This window comes from Epinephelus lanceolatus, chromosome 14 (assembly GCF_041903045.1).
Source record: "Epinephelus lanceolatus isolate andai-2023 chromosome 14, ASM4190304v1, whole genome shotgun sequence".
Taxonomy (NCBI): domain Eukaryota; kingdom Metazoa; phylum Chordata; class Actinopteri; order Perciformes; family Serranidae; genus Epinephelus; species Epinephelus lanceolatus.
Genome location: NC_135747.1, coordinates 41,544,743 through 41,568,946, shown reverse-complemented (window position 1 = coordinate 41,568,946; position 24,204 = coordinate 41,544,743). Strand labels below are relative to the sequence as shown.

The following is a 24,204-nucleotide window of genomic DNA, read 5'->3' as shown; positions in this document are numbered from 1 at the left end:
TTAACAAGTTTGTATGCATTTATGTCTTGTTAAACAAATGCTATTTGTTAACATAAAAAATACTAGCCTATTTCTTATAGATAGATGCGTGGATCATGATCTTGGTTTCATTAGGCTAAGTGTTGTCTGTGAATAACCGACCAAATGTTAATAGCCAACTGTTTCATCGAGGCTGAGATCTAGTTGGAGACGACAGTCTGATGCTGCTATATTGTGTAACTGTACTGCAGCAGTCTCCCACTCAGGCTAACATTAGCTATCCATTAGTAGTAACTGTCCTCAATGTCATTTAGAGATTTACAATATTAAACAGTGAATACTGCGCCTCCAATCTCGGTGTGAAAGCTTTGGTTTACCTGCTGCACAAAAGCTTTCTGGTATTGTCCTGTTTCTTTTCTTATGTGACAGCACGTGGCCTTGGAGATGACGCAATGCTGGCCTGGTCTATGTGTATCATGCAATACTAGTAACGTTTTACTTACGCAAACAATAACCAAACAATAGCCAAAACAATATATATTCAAAACTTTTCAAAGACATTCTGCTAATTCCAAATATTTTCGGGTTTTTCCAGGAATTCCATGCCCGTGGGAACCCTGTATGCAGCTTCAACAAACACTTGTCAGGTTGATGACCATTTCTGGCATTTGGAATAATCCTTTAAATTACAGGTGAGGTTTACAGACAGGGGATTCTCTTAATGATGCAGATTTTTCCACCATGCATCCCACTCTATCATCTGTCATGTTGTTCCAGACAATTTGTTGCTAAAGGCTTCAAACGTGAGATCATTACATTCTTGTCCTCATATAATCCCACTAATCTTGTGGGTTCCACCAGGACAACTGGCTGGCAACAGAAGCACAACAACTCTCTCTGTAATTAGTCAATGATTAGCGTGCTGGCTGGAACCTGCACACTGTGGCGTGCAGCGCTCTCAGTGAGGTTGAAGGGAGGAACATTTCTGATATCTAAAAATACCTGTGTTAATCTGCATTACCTCAACTAACAGCTTTCTCCCTGTGGTCTGAGTGAACGACACGTGGTGAGAGCTCGATCATTTAGTCAATCATCATGCTCGATGTCTTAATGAGGCCTCAGAGGTGGTTTTTCTCCCCCTTCCGTTATTTCACGTGCTGAGCGGATATGGTTGCAGTGGGCTTTTGAAGAGAGTCTAATGAATTACACATGGTGGACTTTGTTCCTGTAGAAACACTGCCTGAAGTGAAGAGAGCACTCAAAGACACACCTTTAGAAAATATTATGATACATTAACTTGGCCCTCGTGGCTAAAATAACTAGCAGCTAACGCATTGTGTTTTTTCAGTATCTCAGGAAAGAATCTCAAATGTTGTCAGTTTTGCCTCCATAGAGATGAAAATCTTTGCCAGAAATGTCAACACCCGGATTCCCTGAGGCTGGAGATTCGTATAAGACCATGTCACCTCAAGGCCTGATACTCAGACTCACTCACTCTCCCACCCGCTCCTTCTTTTTCCACATACATTGTATGTAAATAGTGACAATGTCCATCCAAGAACAGAGGGCCAACTCTGTCACAACTACTACTTGGTGCTTATCCCTGTGGTGGATTTCACAAACTTTCTGAGAAGAAGTTGGCAGCAGAGATGGCTACATAAAATCTTAAACAATATATCCGTTAGAGGTCACGTATGATGCAACAGTTGCGCAAATCAAGAGAAAATTGCATTTTGGCGGTAAAGTCTGAATGAGATTCCCAAACAATATACTGTGCCCTGTGCTGACTTTGGGAAACCTCCCATCTAGATTCGACCACAGGAGAGTCCTGCTAGAAACTATCCAACAACATCTGCAACAAAAGAGTGTTTCTTCTCTGGGTCTGAGGAGATCGACAGCACAATTGACACGGACGAATAAAACGTTTATTCTCATTCTTCAAGTCCTGAGTCCACGACTACAGAAAAATAAATTCTAGTCTCTCACTAAAATATTGAACCCCCAGAAGATTCAACTGCTGCAACCCACTGCTTAGATCCTCACCTGCGACCAGTTCTCAAGTTCTTATCTTAATATTACCTTACATTGTGTTATCTTTACAAAATATCTTTTACGACCCACAATTAGACTGTCTACATTTTAAGATCTAACGACGAAACACAGTAGGATTGGGTGGGGGATGTTACATCGCTACATGTCGGGCAACTTGGGCTGCATTGACTCCAAATCAGGTATTGCCGCGTTGAGCCACAACGTTGTTTGGTAGTGTGGGAGTGTCACTTAAGCCGCGTTTCCTCTGAACACATTCAATATAGTACCCTTACAGCCAGTACGAAGTGTACGGACAAGAAACTAGAGCCTACATCTGTTTAGCATGTCCACTAGGCTTAGGCGGTATCACTGAATTACGGTATACCAGGGTATTGAAAAATCCTGATGGTATAATTTTCAATAACCTCATACTGGAGAGGCTGTACTAAGGATGTTTTGCATGTAGTGCACATCATGCTCCTCCAGAGGTCAGTGTGGTGAGGCAGGCACCTGAGCTGACTGCGAGTGGTGGAGATAAACATAACAGGATCAATTGAAAATAGCCGGCCATGTCGTGCCCGCCATAGCAGAGAGGACAGAGAGACGGCAAAGAAAGCAGTTTATTTTCACATCTAACTCTGTGGATTAAGGGTTTATTTTCACCAAACCAGAGTTGGCGATTGTTGGAACAATGGAACTAACTAACTAAAGGACTAACAAAACTAACCAATACAGTTTTGGTGAGTTTTATTTTGTTTCTGTTGAGTTTGAATGAAAAGTGTTTCACTGTGAGTTAATGAGGCAATTTAGCCTGGGGTAGTTCTGTGAAAGAGAGAAACTGGAATCTAAAAAGCGTACAGTTGTATTTCTCTGATAAATAAAGAAAATAGATTAAGATTAAACAAAGATTGGGTTTTTTTTTTACTTTTGCAAGTTTCTTTTGTGTATTTATTAAAGTCAGTGTTTCCCCTACCATTATATTACGGGGGCAGCCCGTTTTAGTGTCTTGTAATCTGAGTACTGACAGAAAGGAAGTTGGCAGCAGTGTGGTCTACGTGTAACTGGATATGGGGTGCTACGTATGAGAAAGCTAGTAATGTATACCTGTCACTGAGGTGGAGGAAGCTGCTGTTGTCGTCTGGGTGCTCGTCCTCGAAGCTCAGGTTAGACCAGCTGCCCAGACTGTCATCTCCGACACTCAGCTGCTGGGACACAGAGGACTCAGTGGCTTCCCGACCTGGAAGGCTAAAAGCGCAGAGAGATGGAAGAAGACAAAAAGGAGGCTTTAAAAATCATGCTAATATTTACACTCACAAAGTCATGATTACAATCATCACAATGTATTAAAATGGGAACATTAGATAAGAAATAAATATGAAATAGCTTTAAAGCAACATTTTTAGAAATATAATATGTGTGCATAGCCCAACCATAGGAACATACAGTAAGGTCATGACAGAACAAACAGAGACAACTAATGTAAATCTTTGTGTGTGTACCTGACATTGCCGGTCTGGCAGATGTTGGACAAGGCTGACGTCATGATCTCAGCTGTCAGGCTCTCAGCGTAGCTGGTTCCATCATGGCCAATGCCACTGTCTGCATTAAGGCTAGTGTTGCTCAGCTCACGTTTCGCTGTCTCCATCGCCATGGACACCATCCCCTCTGCAAACACTGCCCTGTGGTCCAGGTCGATGTGGATCTTGGGAATCTCCAGGCTAGGGAGCCGCTCAGCCCTCGCCTGACATTCTGACCCCCTTTTCCTCCTCTGTAACACGGGCTGGTGGTGGTGCCTGCTAAGTTTGGTGCAGTACGGGCACTCCTGGACCTGACAGTAACGGCATGTCCTCTCCCCCAGGGCTTGGCCCAGTGATGGCCCCTCAGACAACCTCTGGGTGTGAGAGTGTCTGTCATGGCCCTGGTTCCTCTGGTGCTCCCGGGATGAATGTCCAACTGAAGCCAGGCTCATCTTCAGAGTGTCGTCAACTATCTTCCTTGCGTAATGCTCAATGACCTGCATCACCCTACTCCTGTAGCCTCCATCGTACAGGCTTCCTGTGCTGTGGTAATGCCTGCTCTTAGCCTCCTTGGACAACAGGGGGCAGGAGAAGGAGTTCCTGATGAGATTCTCTGCCATGTCTTCAAGCTTGGATTTCTTATAAAGACACGAGTCAGTGAGAGACTTGGGCAGTCGTGCGGAGGAAAGATGAAGCTTGCGTGTCACATCACAGGTGATGTTGTAGGCTAAAGACTCTGCGAAGTTGACCAGATCCATGTACTCCCTCTGACTCTGCTCATCAGAGTCCCTGCAGCAACACTGAGCGTCCTCGCCTGAGGGACAAACTACTGACTCTGCCTTGTCCTTGGGCGATGACACCTCACTACCAGATGCTTTCCATTCATCTGGCAGTGACTTGGACGAGTGAAGACGGGTGCTAGAGGATCTCTGCTTAATCTTGCGACTAGCATGAGCCAAGCCCAGTTTGATAGAGCGGTAGGCCAAACGGCTCGCATACTGGTCCAGGACCAACTCCCTGCTGCCTCCCTCCTTTTTCAGTACCCTGATAAGGTAGCCAGCATATTCATCCGTCACGCTCTCACAGCTTGGATACTCTGAAGACAGGCCAGAGCTGGAGGTGGAGACGGTGCTTGAAGTGGAGGTGGGAGACCGGAACACAGATGCTATCAGGTCATTAGACCATTGCTCGGCCAGCCTCCCCACCCTCCAGTCTCTGTTCTGGTCTGTGCAGGGTTGAGGCTGGTGTTGGCGGTGGTGATGCAAACATTCAGAGCTAGATCTGTCAAAGCTTCTTCTTCTGACAGCCCTGTGATGTGGACACTGCTGGGCAGAGCTCACCATCTTCTTCACATCATTGATGACCTCTCCTGCCACCTCCCCGGCGTACACCCACAAGGTGTTCAGGGTCTGCTCTGAGAACTGAGCCACACTGTCTCTCCTCCTCTCGCTGCCCTTGCTCAACTCGCCCTCCTCCTCTGCCACTCCCAGGGTGTCCATCTCTGTTGCCATGGAGACAATGTGGCAAGCCAACCGCTCAGCATAGTGGAGCGCTTCTTTGTTGGACATTCTGCGAGCGGACATCTGGTTCAGTTCATGCCGGCCGACCCCTGTCTCTGAACATCTGTTAGTGCCACCAACACCGCCCTCTTCTGCTAATTCTTCCTCCTCTTCATCCTCATTCCCATCTGCCTCCTCAGAGAGAGACCTCATCAGTTTGAGCATGAACTCAGCCTTGTCTGCCTCAGGGGTGATGTCTTTTGGCTCAGGCTCAGGCTGGTAGTGAGGGGTGGGTGGGGGTGTAGCAGGGGAAAATTCCTTGGCTAGCTTGCTTTTCAGCTTCTTGGAGAACTGTTTTATCTGCTTCTCCTTTGACACCTCACTGGGCTGCTGCGGGGTAGAAGGAGGAGTGCCAGGAGTCCCACCAGATTTTTGGCCGGAGCTTGGAGACAAGTCATCCCCAGGAACAGATATCCTCCTTTGTCCACCCATCTCGGCGCCCGGTACGCCTAGAGTATCCATTATCACAGGATGGGTTTCAGCCCCACCGCTGGTCCTGGGGTCTAACTCACAGCTGGCTCTCCCCTGGCTCTGAGAGCCTGTCTGAAAGGAAATGTGAGGAATACTAAAGTCTGTTGCTTGCTCACCAGGGCCGCCCTTCCTAGCATACCCAGAATCTCTACAGTCGTATCTGAAGCCAGCTCCCTGCGTAGAGGGGGAGTCTGGACTCTCGTAATGAACCGTCTCCTGCCTAGAAGAAGAGTCCCTCCTGCTCCCGATTGTCTTTGTGAAGAAATCAGCACAGTCACCAAAACTCTTCTTCATCTTAGAAGCAGTTATTAGCTCACAAGCCTCAGTTACTATCATATCCACCATGTTGCCAGAGAAGTTTTGGAACGGGGACTTTCCTTGGGAAGGGTCTTCTCCAGGTATCGGGGTCTGAGTTCCATGACTGTAAAGGTGAGATTGTGTAGATGTGGCAGTGTCAGAGGAGGACACAGTTACTCTCTTAGGGCTGGCCTGTGGGGTTTCTGACAAGCTCGACTTATACTGACTGGTCTCTTCAGAATCGTGGATGTGGGAGAGGGCTTGGCCTGCTTGGGGCACAGGAATACAGCTGGCCATGCCTGATACAGTGAACAGAGCTTTCTTCACCGTGCAGGAGGCATCCTCTCCTGAGGGCCCTGGGGTCGCTGCAGCTGAGCTGGCACTTAAAACCTGCTGGTTAGCAAAGGTGCTGCAGGTTTGAGCACTTGAGTTCTCTGCACTCACGTAACAGATGTTGTCTAGAGACACACTGATAGCTGCTTGGCTAGTGAAGGCAACATCAGCCTGGGAGAGCTCTATGAAGGCCTCTTGGATAACAGACTCGGACAAGTCTGAAGCATAGGAGGAAACCACCACCTCCTCCTCTTCCTCCTCTTGCCCGTGGCCAAACGACCAATCACTGGGGGTGAGAGGGGTTGAAGGGTGGGAGAACTGACATACTTCCATGATGCCTTCAAACACCAGCTCTTCAGCCAGATCAGCAGCGAATCGTGTCACCGTGCTGTGGAAAATCTGCTTCTTCACTGTCAGGAACTCTTTCAGCGCCCCAGACACAGCCTCTCCGACCAGGAAGCCAGCTAGTCCATTGATTGCTCGTTCTTTCAGCACATAAGCGTGGCGCATCCCGATCTCATGGAAGGCCATCTGAAACACTGAGGAGGTAAGCCTGGCAGCTAGGTGACACAAGGTGGTGGTGCAGGAGGAGACACCTTTCTGGAGGTCTCTCAAGGCGCTGCCCAAGCTCATTTCCACCAGGTCCGTGGCAAACCTCTGAATGCCATCCTTCAGAGACTGGGACTTCTTTTGCAGCTTGGCCACTGTTACGGTCTCTTGTATTTCTGAGAGCTTCATCACGTAGCCCGAAGGGTTCTTGAATTCCTTGTGGCAGACGCAGCTGAGATTCTTGTTGTCGCTGATGTCAACTGCAGATTGATAGCCACACACAGATCCCAGAATTTCTTTAGATAGACTGCTGGCAAAGTCTGAGTAGGTCTTATACAAAGAGCAGAGGTCTTGGGGTTTACGCAGCTCTGAACTGTCCGGTCCATCCTCATCTGTCTTCCAAAAGTATTCCAGCGGTCCACCAGAGTCCACCAGAGGGCTGAAGGCCGACGAGCTGACAGGACTGAAGAGTGGGCCGCCGTTCTCCTCAGAGGGGGTCTGCACTGGTCGGGGGGAGTCAGGCACCTCAGAGTGAAGTGAGTAGGGAGAGCCTGGTTTCAGAGGAGTGGGTTTTTTCACATCGGCTGGGAGAGTGGGATGATCAAAGCGGTGAGGATTCATACCCTTGGTTGAGCAGCCCCTAGAAACATATTTAGATGCTGACCCACTGGACGGGTTCTGCATGCTTGGTGCACTGATGGCATCCAGAGGCAGTGTGAGAGTGCTGTTCTCTGAGCTCAGCTCCTCCAGGTCATCAAACTGGTCAAAGCTATCAAAGAACTCACTGACTTCAGAGTCGGAGTCTTCAACTCGCTCTCTGGGACCCCCTGGCACCTGGGGGATGTCCAGCTTTGCAAGCAGGCTCTTCTGGTAGCCCACCTCATCCAGGAAAATGATTGGGCTGGGGCTGGAGCAGTCTGACTCTTCCGATTCGCTGACATGAATCAAAGGTGAGGGGAGGCGAGCTCCGGGACTACAGTAAGTCCACTGGGATTCCACGCCCGATGACCTCTGTACTGTGACGGACACATCTGGTCCAGATTTGTGTTTGGCTGAATTCTTCTTTGAAGATGAGCTCATGATAATACGGGAGCCAGATAATTCCTTTTTTCTCTTGTGGGCTGGGATGGTCTGTGATGCCACATCACGCTTTTTAAAATGGCGATAGGAAGCTGCAGCTGTGGAGATGGACATGAAGAGGAGAGGGGGGAAAACAGTTATATACTGTACATAAAAAGAGAGGATAAAAGATAAACATAAAAGATAAACATGTGTTTGGACGAACGTATGGACAGATGATTTGGATTTTTCTTTGTGCAGCTGATGGAATCACAAGATGTTCTACACAAGAGACCAGAGGCTACTAAATGCCACTAAGCATTAGTTGTTAAACCTACAGGGATTGTCTCCTGTGTCGTCCTCCTCCAGATGCTCCAGGGCCGTGACAAAGTCATCCTCGATTGATGACACTGACTGGTTGGTGTCATCTTCCTCCGGCTGGCTGGGCTCAGCTGTGCCCCTCTGCAGAGCCTGAAGCTCCAAAGCGTAGCGCACGCCTGCCATATAGCATCCCAGCAAGCCCACTAAAGATGCTACATTGGCCTGGGGGTAGACGCATGTGCTGGGGTTATGCCTCAGCACACACACAGCCTTTAACCAACACTAAAGGAAAAAGAAAAGAACACAGTACAAGACAAAGAGGGAAAGAGAAAAGAAAGGAAGAGAAGAGAAAGAGAAACACACTTTGTTAACACTAGTGATTTAATCAGTTCATTCAGAGAAACATGATAGCATTTGAGACCAGCAGGCCAGACTATACACTGAAAGCGATCATGTCCCAGCTGATAATGTGAAAGATTTGAAACAGAATTCGCATGGGAATTTACTTATCCTGATCTTACAGGAATGGGGGAGGAAGGTCGGAAGTGTATTGTTATGTCTGTTCTCTGATTGCGAGTTGATCTGTAACATGTGCAGAATCACTCAGCACAAGTCCGCTCTGTAACGCAGATAGGTGGGAGGTCTCACTGTCTGAGAAGGACGACAAAACCGCAGCGAGCTGCAGGGTCTGTGTGTATCCAAACACTGCACACAGGACCAGGAAGGACAAGGCTGCAATCGTGGGCTGAAAAAACAACATATCTGACAGTCTAACCCACCTGCACTTCTTCGAAAGCGTGAGAAAGACTCAACATGTCTGTTTATATACAGGGACAGACAAGGCCGTAAATACAGGGGAACCATTTAGTCAAAAAACAATGCAGGAATTTTCGGATCATACAAGAAAAATTCTTAATTCTTCAAGGGAAATTATTAAAATAGGAAAAAATTGTTAACTCAAAAAATTATCCCGAGCCAGTGACTATGTTTACATGCACAAAATATTCAATGGTGGCGGACTTGTTCAACAGCAAACACAGCTTCTTTCTTTCATTCTTTCACCACCTTCTTGAAGAGGTTGGCGTTCCGATATTTGCAGATACCTGTTGATATACAAGTCTTTCATAATGTTTCAAAGTAGTGTGTTTCTCCTTTCGAGCAGAAATGTAGGCTCTTTTGGGCATGCATCTCTACACCAACCTTGCAAACTGTTGACTGATTGGTTTGCGTGCAAGCACAGAGCTGAGCATAAACAGGAAAGAGGTCGTGTGTCCTGAACTGATGCAAAAACCCAACTGATATTCATATTCTGAATGCGTTGTAAACATGCCAAAACAATGCTCCTTAACCTGAATAATACCGGCATATCCCACGGCTTAATCCGACCCTCACCAAATTCTGATTCGCAATAATATTGGAATATTAGTGTCCCTGTAAACATGGTCACTGATGCTTTTTCATGGGAAGATAACGTCTTGTTAGGACAGACCTACAGACACAGGAGAAGTTGAGTAGCACACAGTGGTTCATTTCTACTTCCCCTCATTCTCTCCCTCACTTCCCTGCCTTCTGCTCACTTCCTCTTTACCACAACATGCTGACTGAGAACATTCCTGCAGTCTGACAGATCTGTCACTACCTGAGGCCCGCCGTCCTTGTGCTCTGCCAGCCTGCGCGTGTCTTTGAGCAGCAGAACTTCGTCGTTCTTGAGGCCCTGAACGTGGAGGGACCTAAGAAGCTCACACAGCCCTCCTGGCATAGATAGCAGAGCCTGGGGCAGAGGAAGAGGAAGACACAGAGGCACATTAGCTTGTAGCTCAAATGCTAAAGTGGAAGACCTAAGACCTAAAAGTGTGACCCAATGTCCATAACTTTAAATCTATAAGCAAGACTTTCAGCGTTTTATCATCACTCATGTCTGTAACTCTGAGAGCGTACCTGTTGGGTGACATCTTCCCCTTCACACTGACCAGGCAGACACACAAAATGAATCTGGAAGAGCACAGCTGATGGTCAGTATTAATGCATCTTGTGTTCAAATATGACTGAGCTGCTGTTTGTGTGACAAACCTCTGTCAGTCTTGTGGTGTCTCTGCTTGGCAGCTCCAGGCCAACGCTGCATAGCTCCTTTTTATTCCTAAAGAGGCTCTTCACACACTGTGCCCCGCTGTCACGCACAGTCTGCAAACACACAGGCAGTGTTTTTAAACCCCAGCATATGGTTTCCCAACAGCAATAATGAGAAACCAATGTGTATGCATTCGTCCGTCACTGTAGCATGCATGAAAGATCAATGAGAAACAGTGTTTGGTACATTTCCTTTTATGTATCTGCCTGCTTTCACACGTGACTTTAATATAGATCCTTACTAATCACATTAGATTCAAATTGACATTTGAAAACACATCTCACCGCATTAGAAACCGCATTAAACATCTCGCAACTACTGACCACAAGCACACAAAACAGGCAGTTAAAAACAAATCGGACAAACAACTCAGACAAGATCTTCTGCATTTTACAATAGTATCAACACTATAAGTGGAAGTAAGATGCAGCCATCAGTGTCATGTGAGCCAGCTCAATCTGACTTCAATTTATCCTGCAGAAATACTTTTTAATAACAAATACAAATAAATAAAAACCTCATGTCCGCCTGTCACGATAACTACTTCTGTTGAACAATGTATTGTCCCATTAATAATTGCGATTGACAATATTATTGTCATTTTAAGGCCATTTTATGCCACTGATATAATGATAGTATGATATCATAATAATGTAGCCAACAGACAAAAATAAGTGAAGCCTGTTGTGACTAACTGACAAGCTTAGCGAAGCTCCGGGAACACCGCTGTTCCCTTCGTAATGTGGCCAGTGTGCTGTGGTCGGCCCTCAGACGTGGACAGCTGAGGAGCCATGCGGTTTGCTGGTGGGTTTACAGAGTCGAGGATGAAGTTGTTCGAGGGCAAAACTACAAAGGACAGACTGGGTTGGCGAGCTAATGACTGTCAGGACTGAGCCTCTTCCACTCCACAAGTGCAGCTGCAGGCTACTGGTGAGCTACGCTGTGTCGTCTTTTAAGTGTTGTTTTATTTTTCTCCAGACTTTCCCAAGTAGGCGAGGGAAAAATAGAATTACCCCCTTGCGGTTGTATGCCTCTGCAGATTAGTCAAGTTGCACTTACAGTTTACATCCATGTCTGTGAAAACATGGATGCTTCACACACATCTTCCCCCAGCAGCACGAAAGACCTATACAATCAGCACAGTTTCAAGGTGGACACCAGAGATTAGAGTCACAAATTCAGTATGTGACCAAATGATGTTAAAATGTTTTTGCAGAATTTGATGATGCCACAGTGGAGCTGACCTTTGCCATTTTGGATATAATATATTATCACATCATCATTTTATCGCCTCCCTCATTATGTCTATGATAGACGTAGGTGTTGGCAAGGTAACGTTACACAAGCGGTTACGTCAGTCAGAGGCCTCCACGTGGGGAAGACAGACAGGACACTCGGCAAATTAACCCTTCGCTAAGCCTCTCCCTTAAACAGTCACTGTCCAATCCTACGTTAGCAACCATGTGTAGCAACCAAGAGGTCCGTCAAGCTTTCAGCAGAACTTATATGCCGAAGCAGCGTGCATACGGCAACGTTACCTTCAAGTCCAACACCTGATACCCAAAAAGTGTCAAAGGTGGTGTTGAATTTTTCCCCTTCCCCAAGCCCAAGACCAAAGAAAAGCGTAAAATTTCCAGAAAGGTAAGTGTTGCTTTAATTGAGTCCAGGTGGACGTTTGTGCCAAAGTTGAAGAAATTCCCTCAAGGAATTCTTGAGATATCACATTCACAAGAATGAGACATATATACGCACGAACAACCCGTGCACATCATGCCTCCGGCCATGGCTACCAACGGCGTGAAGGCATAAAAAAGGTAGAAAATCCTGCTATTCATTCTGACATCACGTTAGCTAAAATGTTGGTGACATTCTTATGTAAACAAACACAACCAGTAATATCAAGGGCAGCAAAATGATGGAGGTCATGTCCATATATTATACAATAGATCGATAAGGTTATTATCGTGACATATGATGTACTGGCAGCCATGAAGAACCACTGGAGTGTCGGGCAGATTGTTAATGATCGATAGTTGCAGAATAAAATGCAGTGTCCCTGCAGACAAACCTCCTTCCGGACTGAGGCCCTGGACCTTATGGGGACTCCTCTAATACGTGCACAGGCATCCATCGCAACAGGGAGCTGGGTGGCTGACTGGCCGCTCACCTGAAAGTAGAAAGAGAATGACAGTTAGTGACTTGGCAAAACAAGTTTAGAGAATCAGGCCAAACCACTAAAATGAGGAACTTCAGGGTTATATCATCACTTTCAGTCTCACAGCTGAGCCTCGTGTCCGAGGCTCTCTCTTCTTAGTTCCATCAAGAATCCTCAGCAAGTTAAACAAAACTTAAGCGTCCAACATGAACTCTCTGCTGCTCTGATTCAGCTCAACACAGCAACAATCACATGACAGAGCAATGACGAGACCCGTGCTATTAGTAAACAAAGAGATGTCACACTCTGTCTCTACCTACTGCTGCACACATACGTGCCAAAATAGGAAGCATGATGTGACAGAGTCACTCGTTTACATGCAACAAAGAGCCACGTCATGCCACCTGTGCCATTCGCTTAATTACTGAACCAACAGTTATCAATAGCTTGAGCCTGTGAAGCAGATCATACAACATATCACCACAGGAGGCAATACAGTTCTGGATTGTGCTCTAAATCTTTCAGATGTTTCAGCCAAGCTTCTAGACCACAATTCTTCAGACCCGTGTGAAAATAACATGAATCCAGCTTTTAAAAGTAGGCCTAGACTTGTCCTGCTGGTGAGGATAAGCTACAGTAGGCCTCACAACTTTGATATTCTTTAAACAGTCAGGCCTGCGTCAAAGATCAAACAGCGAGGCAAGAGAACAGGGGTGTGTGCTCTGAGCAGGGGAAACACACTCTGTAAGCAGCATGAGAGAGCGGGTAAAGGAGGCAAAATATTTACAGTGTACAAGAAGGAAAAGTTTCCCAAGAAATCCAAGCCTCTCCTTTGAGGTACGGTCCAAAGCGGCGAGATGAGTCTAGACACAGGCAGGCGGTCCTATTGATCAGCCCATCCTGCATCCTGAGAACCAGAGGGGTAAAGTACATGCCAATGGCTTCCTCTGGTGATCCAGGACCTCCTAGCTTCTCATGGGTGCTTTGGTGGGCTGTACAAAAACAACACATCCAGCCACTGCTGCTTAACCTCAACTATGCAGTACATCCCAGTGCACTCACAAGGCAGGCAGGCACAATGACGTCTATTATGGCCGTCTCGAACAGAGATGAGCAACATTAAATACTCGGTTAATTTTTTTTTTAGCCCGGGATGTTAAGTTCACAGTTTAGCATTCAGTGGTGCAGTGTATGACAATCACCTTAACAGACCTGTATCACCACCTTGTGTAACTGATGCGGTCACATAATGCCACATTTATTTGGTTTTAGGCATGTCATGGAAAAACTGCAATTAAGTCTAACTCAATTTAGGTTTAAACAAATCCTCAAGGGCTGATTCATCACACTAATTTAGACAAAAATGTAATGAGGCTCAGCCAAACCTGCCGAAGGATTGTGACGGGGTGTTTGCGATCATCTCAGGACAGAGACAGCAAAACAACCTGCCAAGGGCACAAACTGTGTAGTCTAAAATCTTGTTTGATTGGGAGCTGATGTGGGCCAAATTCTGAGTGTGGGTGGCCGGAAGGATAGATAAACAGAGACTGGGAGAGAGAAGCACAGCCGGGAGGACATGAGAAAAACTCACAGTGAGCTGTGAGACCAAACACCGGTCTCTCATGAGGTGCCGGTGATATCAGTGGAGCAGACGAGAGAATATAACATTACAGGGGAAATCCACTCTAAAACAGAATTCATAACAATGTGGAGACAAATGTTGGAGCTGGAGATGCTCTATAAATGTTCTGCAACTATTATAAATGTTGATTAGTGTCACTTTCAACCATTCTTTTCCTAGTTCCAGCTTCTAATTAGGAATTTTCCACAGCAAACGAAGTAGGAAAAGCACAGGTGTTAGTGAGAACATGAATGATGGCTCCCTTCAATTCAAGTGGCCCAGTATGCCGTGACAGTGTTACAGTGAGCCAACATGGACAATACCAGGACCCTGAACCTGAAGTCCAATGAAGTCATCATTACTTTTGATCATTTACACCTTTTAGTGTCAAATGTCTTACTTAGAAAAAGCCAGTTGTGAGGATTTACTGATTTTCTTTATCTTATGCGACATGCATTAAAAGGTCCAGTGTGTAGGATTAATGGGGATATACTGGCAGAAATGGAATACAATAAAATATGTACATTTTCTTTAGTATATAATCACCTGAAAAAAATAAGTGTATTTACAATAGGGAGCAGGTCCTCTTTTATACAGATCGCCATGCCCCACCACCATGTTTCTACAGTAGCCCAGAATGGACAAAGCAAACACTGACTCTATATAGGGTCATTCATATTTTCTCGTCGGCCACTGTAGTTAGAGCCCATCTATGACCAAATGAACAGCATCAGGAAAATAGCTGCTTTATTCAGTGTTTAAATCCAAAGGTCTGTTTGTTTTAGAGAGGAAGAGACCTCTGTAGATAGTTTGGCTCCTGCTTAAAACCTCTTGAATGTCTGGGTCTGAAGTTATGAGAGAAAACAGGTAAGCACATATTGGCAGGTGCTAGTTAGCAACTTGTCTCCTACATGCAGGACAGCCTCGAAAAAACACTTTTTTATAATGTGAAACTGCTTTATTCAGTGTTTTTACCAGTTTAAATCACCTGGTACTTTTGTTTTGGAGCCAAAGAGACCTCTGTGGATAATTCAGCTCCTGGTGAAACATCCTAAATGTTTGGATCTTAATTTATCAGGGAAAAATGGTGAGCACACATTAGCAGGTGCTAGGTTAGCAGCCCGTGCCCGACATGCCAAACAGCATCGGAGAAACACTGATTTGTAGCGTGAAACTGTTTTGGAGAAGGGGAGACCTCTATGAAACATTCAGCTCCCTGTAAAAACGTCCTAAACATTTGGATCTGGAAATAAGGTGAACACACATTAAGTTATCAGAGAAAATCTGTTGGCACACATTTAGAGGTGCCGGACAAACAACCCATCTGAAAACACTGAGCTGTAATGTGAAGCTGCTTTATTCAGTGTTTTACCGCTTTAAATCACCTGAACTGTTTCTTATGGAGAGGTAGAGACCTCTGCTGATAACACAGCTCCCAGTAAAAACCTACTGAACAATGAACACAGAGGATATCAAACTAGGAGCAGCTTGTTACACTCTGCAATCCTCGCCACTGGATGCCACTAAACCTCCCTCAGTCTTACACACTGTTCCTGTAAATTTCATTAGGAGAACCACCTTGTGCTTCAAAAAATAGACCTTTCCACGAAGACATTTTGACATGTCATAGTAGGAAATGCACAGGTGTATTCAATAACAACACTGATAGCTGCATGCCACTTGAGCTGGACAACTGGTATTGTCCATGCTGGTACTGGGCTTGTTCGAGATGAGCAGATTTGATTACTGGCGATCGCCGCACAACGAATGCTGGCTAGATTTGTGTCCGACTTCATCCCGACTTGCTCTGACGTCATGCAAAAGTGGACAACAATATTCTTACAAGACTAAGGCGGCTGCAAGACCCAGGGCATGATGGGAAACGCCTGGCTCTCTCCTGATCTAACAGCTGATTGGTTTAGATGTTGACTCAGCAGGATGACGTTATGTATAAACTTTCATTTTTGCTAAATTTCAGAGATTTAGATGTTACCTGTCTGATTTGAAGATTCATTCTGTGAACAGAGTACATGTTGTGTGACTGATGGTGAGGTTAAGTCCTCAAAGACTAAATATATTCATCATGAACTATACATAGTCAACTCTACTGTATATTAAGATTGGACTGTTTTAATTATTCAAGTATTTGGCGACACAAAGACTTGTGGTCAGGGGGGATGTGAGGATGCTCAAAATAACATCTGTACAGATGTGAAATCCTGGCTGTATCTGATCTTTAAAGAATGCTGTTGCAGCAGCAAACTGATATATGATACTGACGTTTATGAGAGTACATGTAAAACTGAGGTTGAACCATAACCATAAATTACACATTGCCTGTAAAGTATTGTTATAAACTACTCTAACATTATTTTAAACAATTGGAGACTGCGGACAAACTGATATATAAGTCTAATAACATTTGCAATGAATCTGCATCAGGTCTATCAGGATGTGAGTGTTTCTGTAACTTATGTACAGACTGAAGGCTGCTGGAAACCGTCGGGAAACCGTTGGGAAACTGTCCGATTTCAGCGCGGTTTTTTGTCACTGTGTCCTGCTGCAGCCACCTGATCTTGTCCACCCTCCAGACGAGGCACAGCTCATCTCGAACACGCCTAAGTGTCCCACACTTAGAGGAACTGAGACATGGTTAATGTGATCAGTTTCACCTGTCCTTTCCCTACGATGACAAGTCAAAATATCTGCTGTGAGAAAGGTCCTTTGTGTTTGGCATTTTTCAGTATTTTATGACATTTAAATGACATAATCAAGAACATAAAAGGAGATTAACTGATAACGCATTCATTAATAATTGTAACCCCTTATACTGTTGGGGGTCATGGGTGGCTGGAGCCAGGGGTTCACTCTGGACAGATCACCAGACTATCACAGGACTGACCCATAGAGACTAGGGATGCACCGAAATGAAAATTTGTGGCCGAAGCCGAAGCCAAATATTATTAAAGGCTTGGCCAAATACCGAATATCATTGTTTAGTTTTTCATTAGTTTTTGCAGATGAACCCCCTCCAGATTAGTGTTGTCACGGTACCAAAATTGGGACCCACTGTGCGATACCAATGAAAATATCATGGTTCTGAGTAGTATCACGATACCACAGGAAAAATGAGGCAGATGTGCCTTTTGTCATTTATGAAAAGATAAATCACTTTTCTATAATACATCAATGATATTTCAATGGAATAAATTACTTACTGACTTATTCATACTTCAAAAACAGCATCAATAAGTGATTAACATGGGGGGGGGGTCAAAATAAAATAAATAAATAAAATAAGAATCAACCAGCCACCCTCCTCCCCTGACAGTCCCTTCATAAGTAATGAACAGTCCCTAAAGTGCGCTGAGGTTTGTGGGCCGTTACTGCCGGAAAGAAAGAAATGTGAACGGCTCGTTTCTCCTCTGACACGTCACATACCTGTGTTCGGCTGGCTCGGCTGTTCAGGTACTTCTGGGCAGTCATGACACCAAGAAGAATTATTGGAGCCGACTTCTCCGTCGCCGGTAAGCCAATGGCCGCCGTATTTGACAGGAATACATTAACGTTACTGTCTGTGTCTGTGACCCCCGTTCAACCCACAATCGGTGGGATTCGCCTTTCGTTTCTGCTGCTGGTTGAAATCTGTAGGCTGATCGCACAGAGTGCTGAATGATTTAAGCCTACTTTGCTCGCTCAAAACTATTTTTAGTCGCAAATGCGAGTGCCGTGACGGACAGATCGCCACACTGCCGACATTTTATTCCGCCCGTCACGGCACACTGTTTGATTGCGTTACCAAAACATGCCGCTATTATTCGGCCTTGCTTTTAACTTATTCCACCAAATACCTAATGTGTGTTTTTAGGCATGTCATGGAAACCATTCACACTCACATTCACACCTACAGACAATTCAGAGTCACCAATTAACCTGCATGTCTTTGGACTGTGGGAGGAAGCTGGAGCACCTGGAGGAAACCCACGCTGACACGGGGAGAACATGCAAACTCAACACAGCCACCACCCTGGGTTCGAACCAGGCCTTCTTGCTGTGAGGCAACAATGCTAACCACTGTACCACCGTGCCACCTAATTGATAATGAGAAGAATAACTGCAGCCCTGCTCCATAAAGACCAACTGAACTGCTAAGACACAATGTGGATGCATCGTCTCAAAACAAAATCCTTTGATGCATTAAACGTTGTCATTGTCAAAGGCTACACATCTTAAAAATGTCAACTAATGATGTCATACTGTTAAGTCACAAGTCTCCACCCACCTGCATTCAGCGTTGCCAGGTGTGCGATAATTACTGTATTTGTACAATAATTTGGCCCTCTGTACGATGTACGATCAATAATCCCAAAAAAGGCCAAATGTATGATAATTTGACCATTTCATGAATGTGTGGTTGTAATCAGTATGCCAGAGTTTTTTGTGAGCCCTGAAGGCATCTGTTCGCATGTGACATGTTTCCAGCCAATCACACTTTGCTTAGCGTGAGATACGGGTGACGTTTGTCTCTGAACAATGAGCACGATTGGCTGAATGGTCAGCTGTACCCGCCCCACGAGGCGCTAGGACCTGTCAGGAAGTCGAGTGAGTATGAGATTCAAAACAGAAGAAGAAGAAAAACAGAAGCAAGGAAAATGGAAAAAAGTAAACACTAGAGTGACTATACAGTGGTGGAAAAACGTTTTTGGGCACCCTTAAAATTTTACACAATCTCAAATATTATCATGAAATATTTGTGGAAAAATCTTTTTTGTGTTTCAAAAGGTGTGGCTGCATTAGACAGATACAAACAAATACAAATTATATTTTTTTGTTTATTGTTAACAAGAAAAACTAACAAAACTAAATTCTTGACAGTTTCAATATGTCAGTTCTCAACATTGTCGGTATCAAATAAAGTTGGGCGATCTTGTCCATATCCTATCGTCCTATCGCCATCTAGTGAAATCGCCGATGAACGATGTCATCGCCCGGGGGGGGTCCATTACGCGTCGCCGCTGAAATGTTCACTTATAACCTCTCTTTGGCGTTTGAGCAGCTTTATAAAACTCTTGAACATGTAATGGCTCCTTAATTAGCAAGGTGACTTTACATAGACGGCATATCTTTTCAATTTCTCCTGACATTGTGTTGTTTGTTTTGTTCACCGCTCCGCAACATGCGCGTTAAGGCTCGAACATACTCGGGCGGAACATACGCGGAACGGACTCCGCGGAGGTCCGCGCGGACTCAAAGCGGACGTCCGCAAGTCCTGTGCACACAAAGCTCAGATTTTACGACCGCGCACCAGTGACTGCTCAGCATGTATTTTTCACATTGCGGGGATTTTTCACGGACATTTTTACAGGAAACCACAACGCAGAAGTGCGCTCGACTATGAAAGCCCAAATGACTGCAGACATTCCTCGCGGAGTCCGCTCCGCTTATAGTATGCCCGAGTATGCTTGTGTTGAGGCGTTGACTGACCGGATCGCCCATCGGCACAACCCTAGTATCAAAGTCAACAAATAACAGAGAATGTGTTCAAAACTGAACAAAAAATAAATAAACCATCACATCATCAAATTAATATTTAGTAGTCCTGCCACTGGCACGTAGTAGAGCTCTAATCCTGGCTGGCATGTTCCCCACGAGCCCTTCACACTGTTGAGGGGTAATCTTGTCCCATTCTTCTTGAATTACTGCTTTTAATTCTTCTAAATTCTTTGGTTTATGCTTTGAAACAGACCTTTTGATAATCCACCACAGATTTTCAATGGGGCTCATGTTCGGGGATTGAGCTGGCCACTCTAAGACCTGGATACTGTGCTCCTGCAGCCAAGTTCTACTGGCCTTGGATGTGTGGCAAGGGCCATTATCTTGTTGAAACATCCAGTTTTCACCTTGACGGAACAGTGCACGCGCAGAAGGGAGCATGTGGGTTTCAAGAATGGTACAATACTTGGTAGAGTTCAATGTGCCATCACAGACAGTGAGATGACCAACACCAGCAGCACTCATGCATCCCCAAACCATGATACTGCCTCCACCATGCTTGACAGTAGGTACTGTACATGCTGGAGATAATGCTTCGCCTGACATTCTGCATCCCCTCACATTAGTAGGAGGAAGATAAAGCTGGAAACTGGACTCATCTGACCACAAAATCGTCTTCCAATTCCTGGCTGTCCAGTTCTTGTGTGCCTGGGCCCAACGACGCCGGGCTAACCTCTGTCTCTCATTGATCAGGGGCTTCTTGATAGCCTTGTAGGACCTTAAGCCATGATCTAAAAGTCGGCCACGTACAGTGCGGGTGGAACACTGGACACCAGTTTGGTTTGACCACTGCTGCTGAAGCTCCTGTGATGTCATTCGGCGGTTTTGCCTGCACATGCGGATCAGGATGCGGTCATTTCTTGCTGAAGAAACCTTTGGACGCCCAGATCTTGGTTTGTCTTCCAAGCTGTTGGTTCGTCTGTATTTCTGCAGAGTGTATCCAACTGCTGAAGGACTGCATCTGCACTTCCTGGCTATCTGGCGGCAGCTGTACCCTTCCTGGCTGAGAAGCTTTATCTTCAGGCGTGTTTCCTGCGTTAGGTTCCTTGTTTTAGCCATTTTTGTGTCTGAAGAACTTTCAAATGTGCTGGCTTTATGTAGACACGAAGCTTGGCAACAAAAATTTCTTATGTATTTTTATGGCACCAATAAATTTTAAGTTTTTAATGGCTTTTTTAGGATTTATTTAGTATTTTGGCTGTGACTGTACTAAAAGAAATTGCACTTGAAGACCTAAGAGTGATTCTTAATGCAATATTTCACAAATGCATGGGGTGTCCGAAAACTTTTTTCCACCACTGTATTTGCCTATAGCACATCAGTAGGATTGTTATTTTGGTTATGACGGATGTACGATAATTCCCCTCAAAATACGATAGTTTGAGTCTCTGGTACGATAATCCTACTTTTCCCACCTGGCAATGCTGCCTGCATTCCTGACTAGACCAGTCCCCAAGATTATAAAACTCCACCCTCAAGGACTGTGACTATTGTCCCTCCAAACATGTCGGTGTGACGTGAGTGCATCTGGACTACTTTGTTAATCCTGAATGTATTATTTAAAGTTAACAGATTGTTTTGTGATATTATTTTAAGATTTCTGAGTTTAAACTGTTGTTAAAGGAAGAAAGGATGCATTTAAGATGCAAGTTAAATGATACCTGATTAATTAATATCATTTTCAATATTATTCTTTAAAATTATGCAGAGTGGTAACATTTCCTTTTTAATATTCCTCATTGTAGAAAAATCATCTGACAACCACCGTAGAACCGTTCAATTACCCTGTGTCTGCAATACTATGTTGTAGCAGCTCCCTGGATCCTGTGGTTGCATGTGCACCCTATCATCAGATGCTCTATGAACCAGCAGCAGCATATACAGATTTTACACATGCATTGAAGTCACAGACACTGACCTGACAGCCCAGCACACCTTGCACAGCACCATGCAAACTCTATTTTAGGGTGGTCTTTCCCTTTAAATGTCACTTCAGTGTTGGTCTGTGTGATCTCTGCTGAACACAACGTTCCCTCACTCACAGACACACAGAGCTAAACAACACCAGAGCCACTTTATATGCAAGAAATTATGTTGTCACTAAACACTGTGTGCAACAAAATCACCATTCACATGTCATTTGCATCATCAACACTGCAGCACGACACGACATGACTTGTTGAATGACTGGATGTTACATGCTACGCGACTATTTACGTTACCAGAGGCCTGACTGGCAGCTGGAGCTGGTGCTGGGTGTTTGGGGGAGCAGCTAACTTAGCTAACGCTGCTGCCTGTGTGTCTGGTACCCGCAGCAGCAGCAGCAGCAGCAGGCCACACAGGAGCCACACGCACTGTGGATGCTGCTGATGTTGATCCACGACCACTCCGGCTCTGAGCTACCACAACACACACACGGTTAGCTCTCTGTCACATCACACACACATATCAGCTCATAACAGATCGTTACAAAACACGTAACGACATTCATCCGCTGCCATGTTAACCGCCCTGCTAGGTGACAGGCTGTCAATCACCGGGCTAACAGCGGAACCAGGCCGCGGTCGGCTCGGTCTGTGATGTCACCTTATTGTCGTGAGCTAACACTGTTAGCCACCAAGCTAGCAACAGCGTTAAAGGTATATTAAAATAGCTACCCGACAACAATGTGTGGTCACTGGCTGTGTAGTCAGAACATAGCTATTTGTCGTTATGAAGTCATTTTACCTCACGGCTCGGTGTCGGACTCCAGCAGCGCTGACGGTAGCCACTGTGTTTGGTGGGCGGACCGAGGACGATTCGTCCGGTTTGAACCGTTCTTGCTAACGTTAAAGGGAAACTACATCCGTTTTCAAAATTTCATACATGTTATTTCTATAGTCTAAGACAGTCCAAAAATATTCGTTAACATGAACTACTTGCTCACAAAACCAAAACATTAGAGTGCTAAAACTCAAATTTGATGTCATAGTGCAGGGGTCCAAACTGTTTTGAATGGGGGCCAGACTATAGGTACTGTAAAAATACCTGGGGGCAGCTGCTTCTGTCATTAAATGGGATATTTTCAAATATCACAAACAAACAAAACAAATGCAATTGTTTCATCTTTCATTGAAAATGTACTCAACTATCCACCACTCCTGCAAGTGGCTGCCCTCAATAGCTATGTTTCCATCCAAAAGTGATTCGAATCATTGGGCAATGCGCATTAAAAGAAATACAAATCCTTTGTGTTTCCATTAAATGTACGGACTTTGGTGAGTTTTCCGCAGAACCGGAAACAAAACAAGTCTCGCATTCTTCTTCTACGTTTTCTGGCGGTTGGCAACCAGCTTGTAAATGCATTACCGCCTTCCCGACCCAGAGTGTGGATATCACCATGGAGAGAGGTGCGCTACGTCAGACTTAATTCGAACATAACTGTTTCCATCCCCCGTTTTGCGAACCAACATTTCTTCGAATCAACCAAAACGCGGCTAAAGCGAGCGTATTTTAGTTTGTGCGAATCAGGGGATTTTAATTCAAATTTTGACGTTTCCATCATAATTTTCCAATGTGATACTTCTAGACGCGCATCTAAACAGGATGATGGAAACATGGCTACTGTCAACCTTACGCTTCTTTGCCATGGCCATGTCTGCTACCTATCGGGAAAGGTCTGCTGTTGCGGTTGCGCTTTTAATTACGTGGCCTGGATAGTTACTTTATCTTCTATGTTTTCATTCTTGTACATTGTATATTGCCTCTGTAAAGCCCTTTGTAACCTGTGTCTGTGAAATGGGCTGTATAATTAAATTTTACTTACCTACCTGCTGATTATAAACACACATTCATTCCGTCTTCATTGTTCCTACTTGATTCATGTCTACAAACCGTATAATAGTCCTGCCATTGTGAGGTGAAGAGAAAAAATACAAAGTGACTTTGCTTGTTTAACCAGTATCTGTGGCCGGCCACATACTGTATATGTTGAAAATCAAGCTGAGGGCTGTTTATAATTGTCTCTCAGGCCGGACTTTGGATGTGCCTGTTCTTTGGGTATAAAATCTGAAAGTGCTCCACAGACAATGAATTTGGAAAGATGTTATGGGTGATGCTGAGAGCTCCTAGGGGAATGTTCTGAGTTTATGGGTGTCCACCAAAGTGTTTTTCCCACCTGAAAATGCCTTGTGTTCCTCAGGAAGTGCCCGGCTGGAAGCGTTTGAGAGCATTTTGAAGGCATGGCATTTTTTCAGCTGAGGAGCTTTGGCGGCATCTGGTTGCTATGATATGAAATTATCAGAAGTAAACATGTCGGCACAAGGTAGAGTTCTTTGTTTGGATGAAGAGAAGACTGAAGTGTGCAGGGAGATAGGACAGACCCCCTGTATATGTATATATATCCAGTATATTAACAAATCTCTCCTCCATTCTTGTTGTTGTTCAGCACTTGTACATGTAAGATGTGACGGTTTGACTTCACGGTAGGCTGTATGTCAATCCTCCCCTGTGACTGAATGGGTTAATACTGATTTAACTTTCCTAAGCCAAAATAACATATCAGAATTGTTCATTTAGGTGATGTTCTCCTTTAAGGTAACCTAAGGGAAGCAACAGTTTGCCTGTCGTGGTTTTCCCACTATTCCCTTCGT

The 24,204-nt window shown here is 44.9% G+C and overlaps 1 protein-coding gene across 3 annotated transcripts in view; it reads right to left on the bottom strand.

Moving 5' to 3' along the window:
• The window catches only part of akap11 (A kinase (PRKA) anchor protein 11), a 33,973-nt gene extending 11,610 nt beyond the window's left edge, over positions 1-22,363 (bottom strand). For 2 of the 3 annotated variants that reach the window (XM_078174730.1, XM_078174731.1), the window contains exons 1-8: positions 17,462-17,604; positions 12,313-12,411; positions 10,187-10,297; positions 10,055-10,108; positions 9,756-9,887; positions 8,134-8,398; positions 3,510-7,914; positions 3,115-3,255 (exon numbers count right to left, since the gene is read on the bottom strand). In XM_078174730.1, coding sequence (XP_078030856.1) covers positions 3,115-3,255; positions 3,510-7,914; positions 8,134-8,398; positions 9,756-9,887; positions 10,055-10,108; positions 10,187-10,297; positions 12,313-12,411; positions 17,462-17,506 — 5,252 coding nt within the window. In that variant the 5' untranslated portion in view covers positions 17,507-17,604. Of the gene's footprint in view, positions 1-3,114; positions 3,256-3,509; positions 7,915-8,133; positions 8,399-9,755; positions 9,888-10,054; positions 10,109-10,186; positions 10,298-12,312; positions 12,412-17,461; positions 17,605-22,300 lie in introns of those variants that run through there. The other variant, XM_033617265.2, reaches the window with a different exon arrangement.
• Between the last annotated feature and the right edge of the window lie 1,841 nt (positions 22,364-24,204).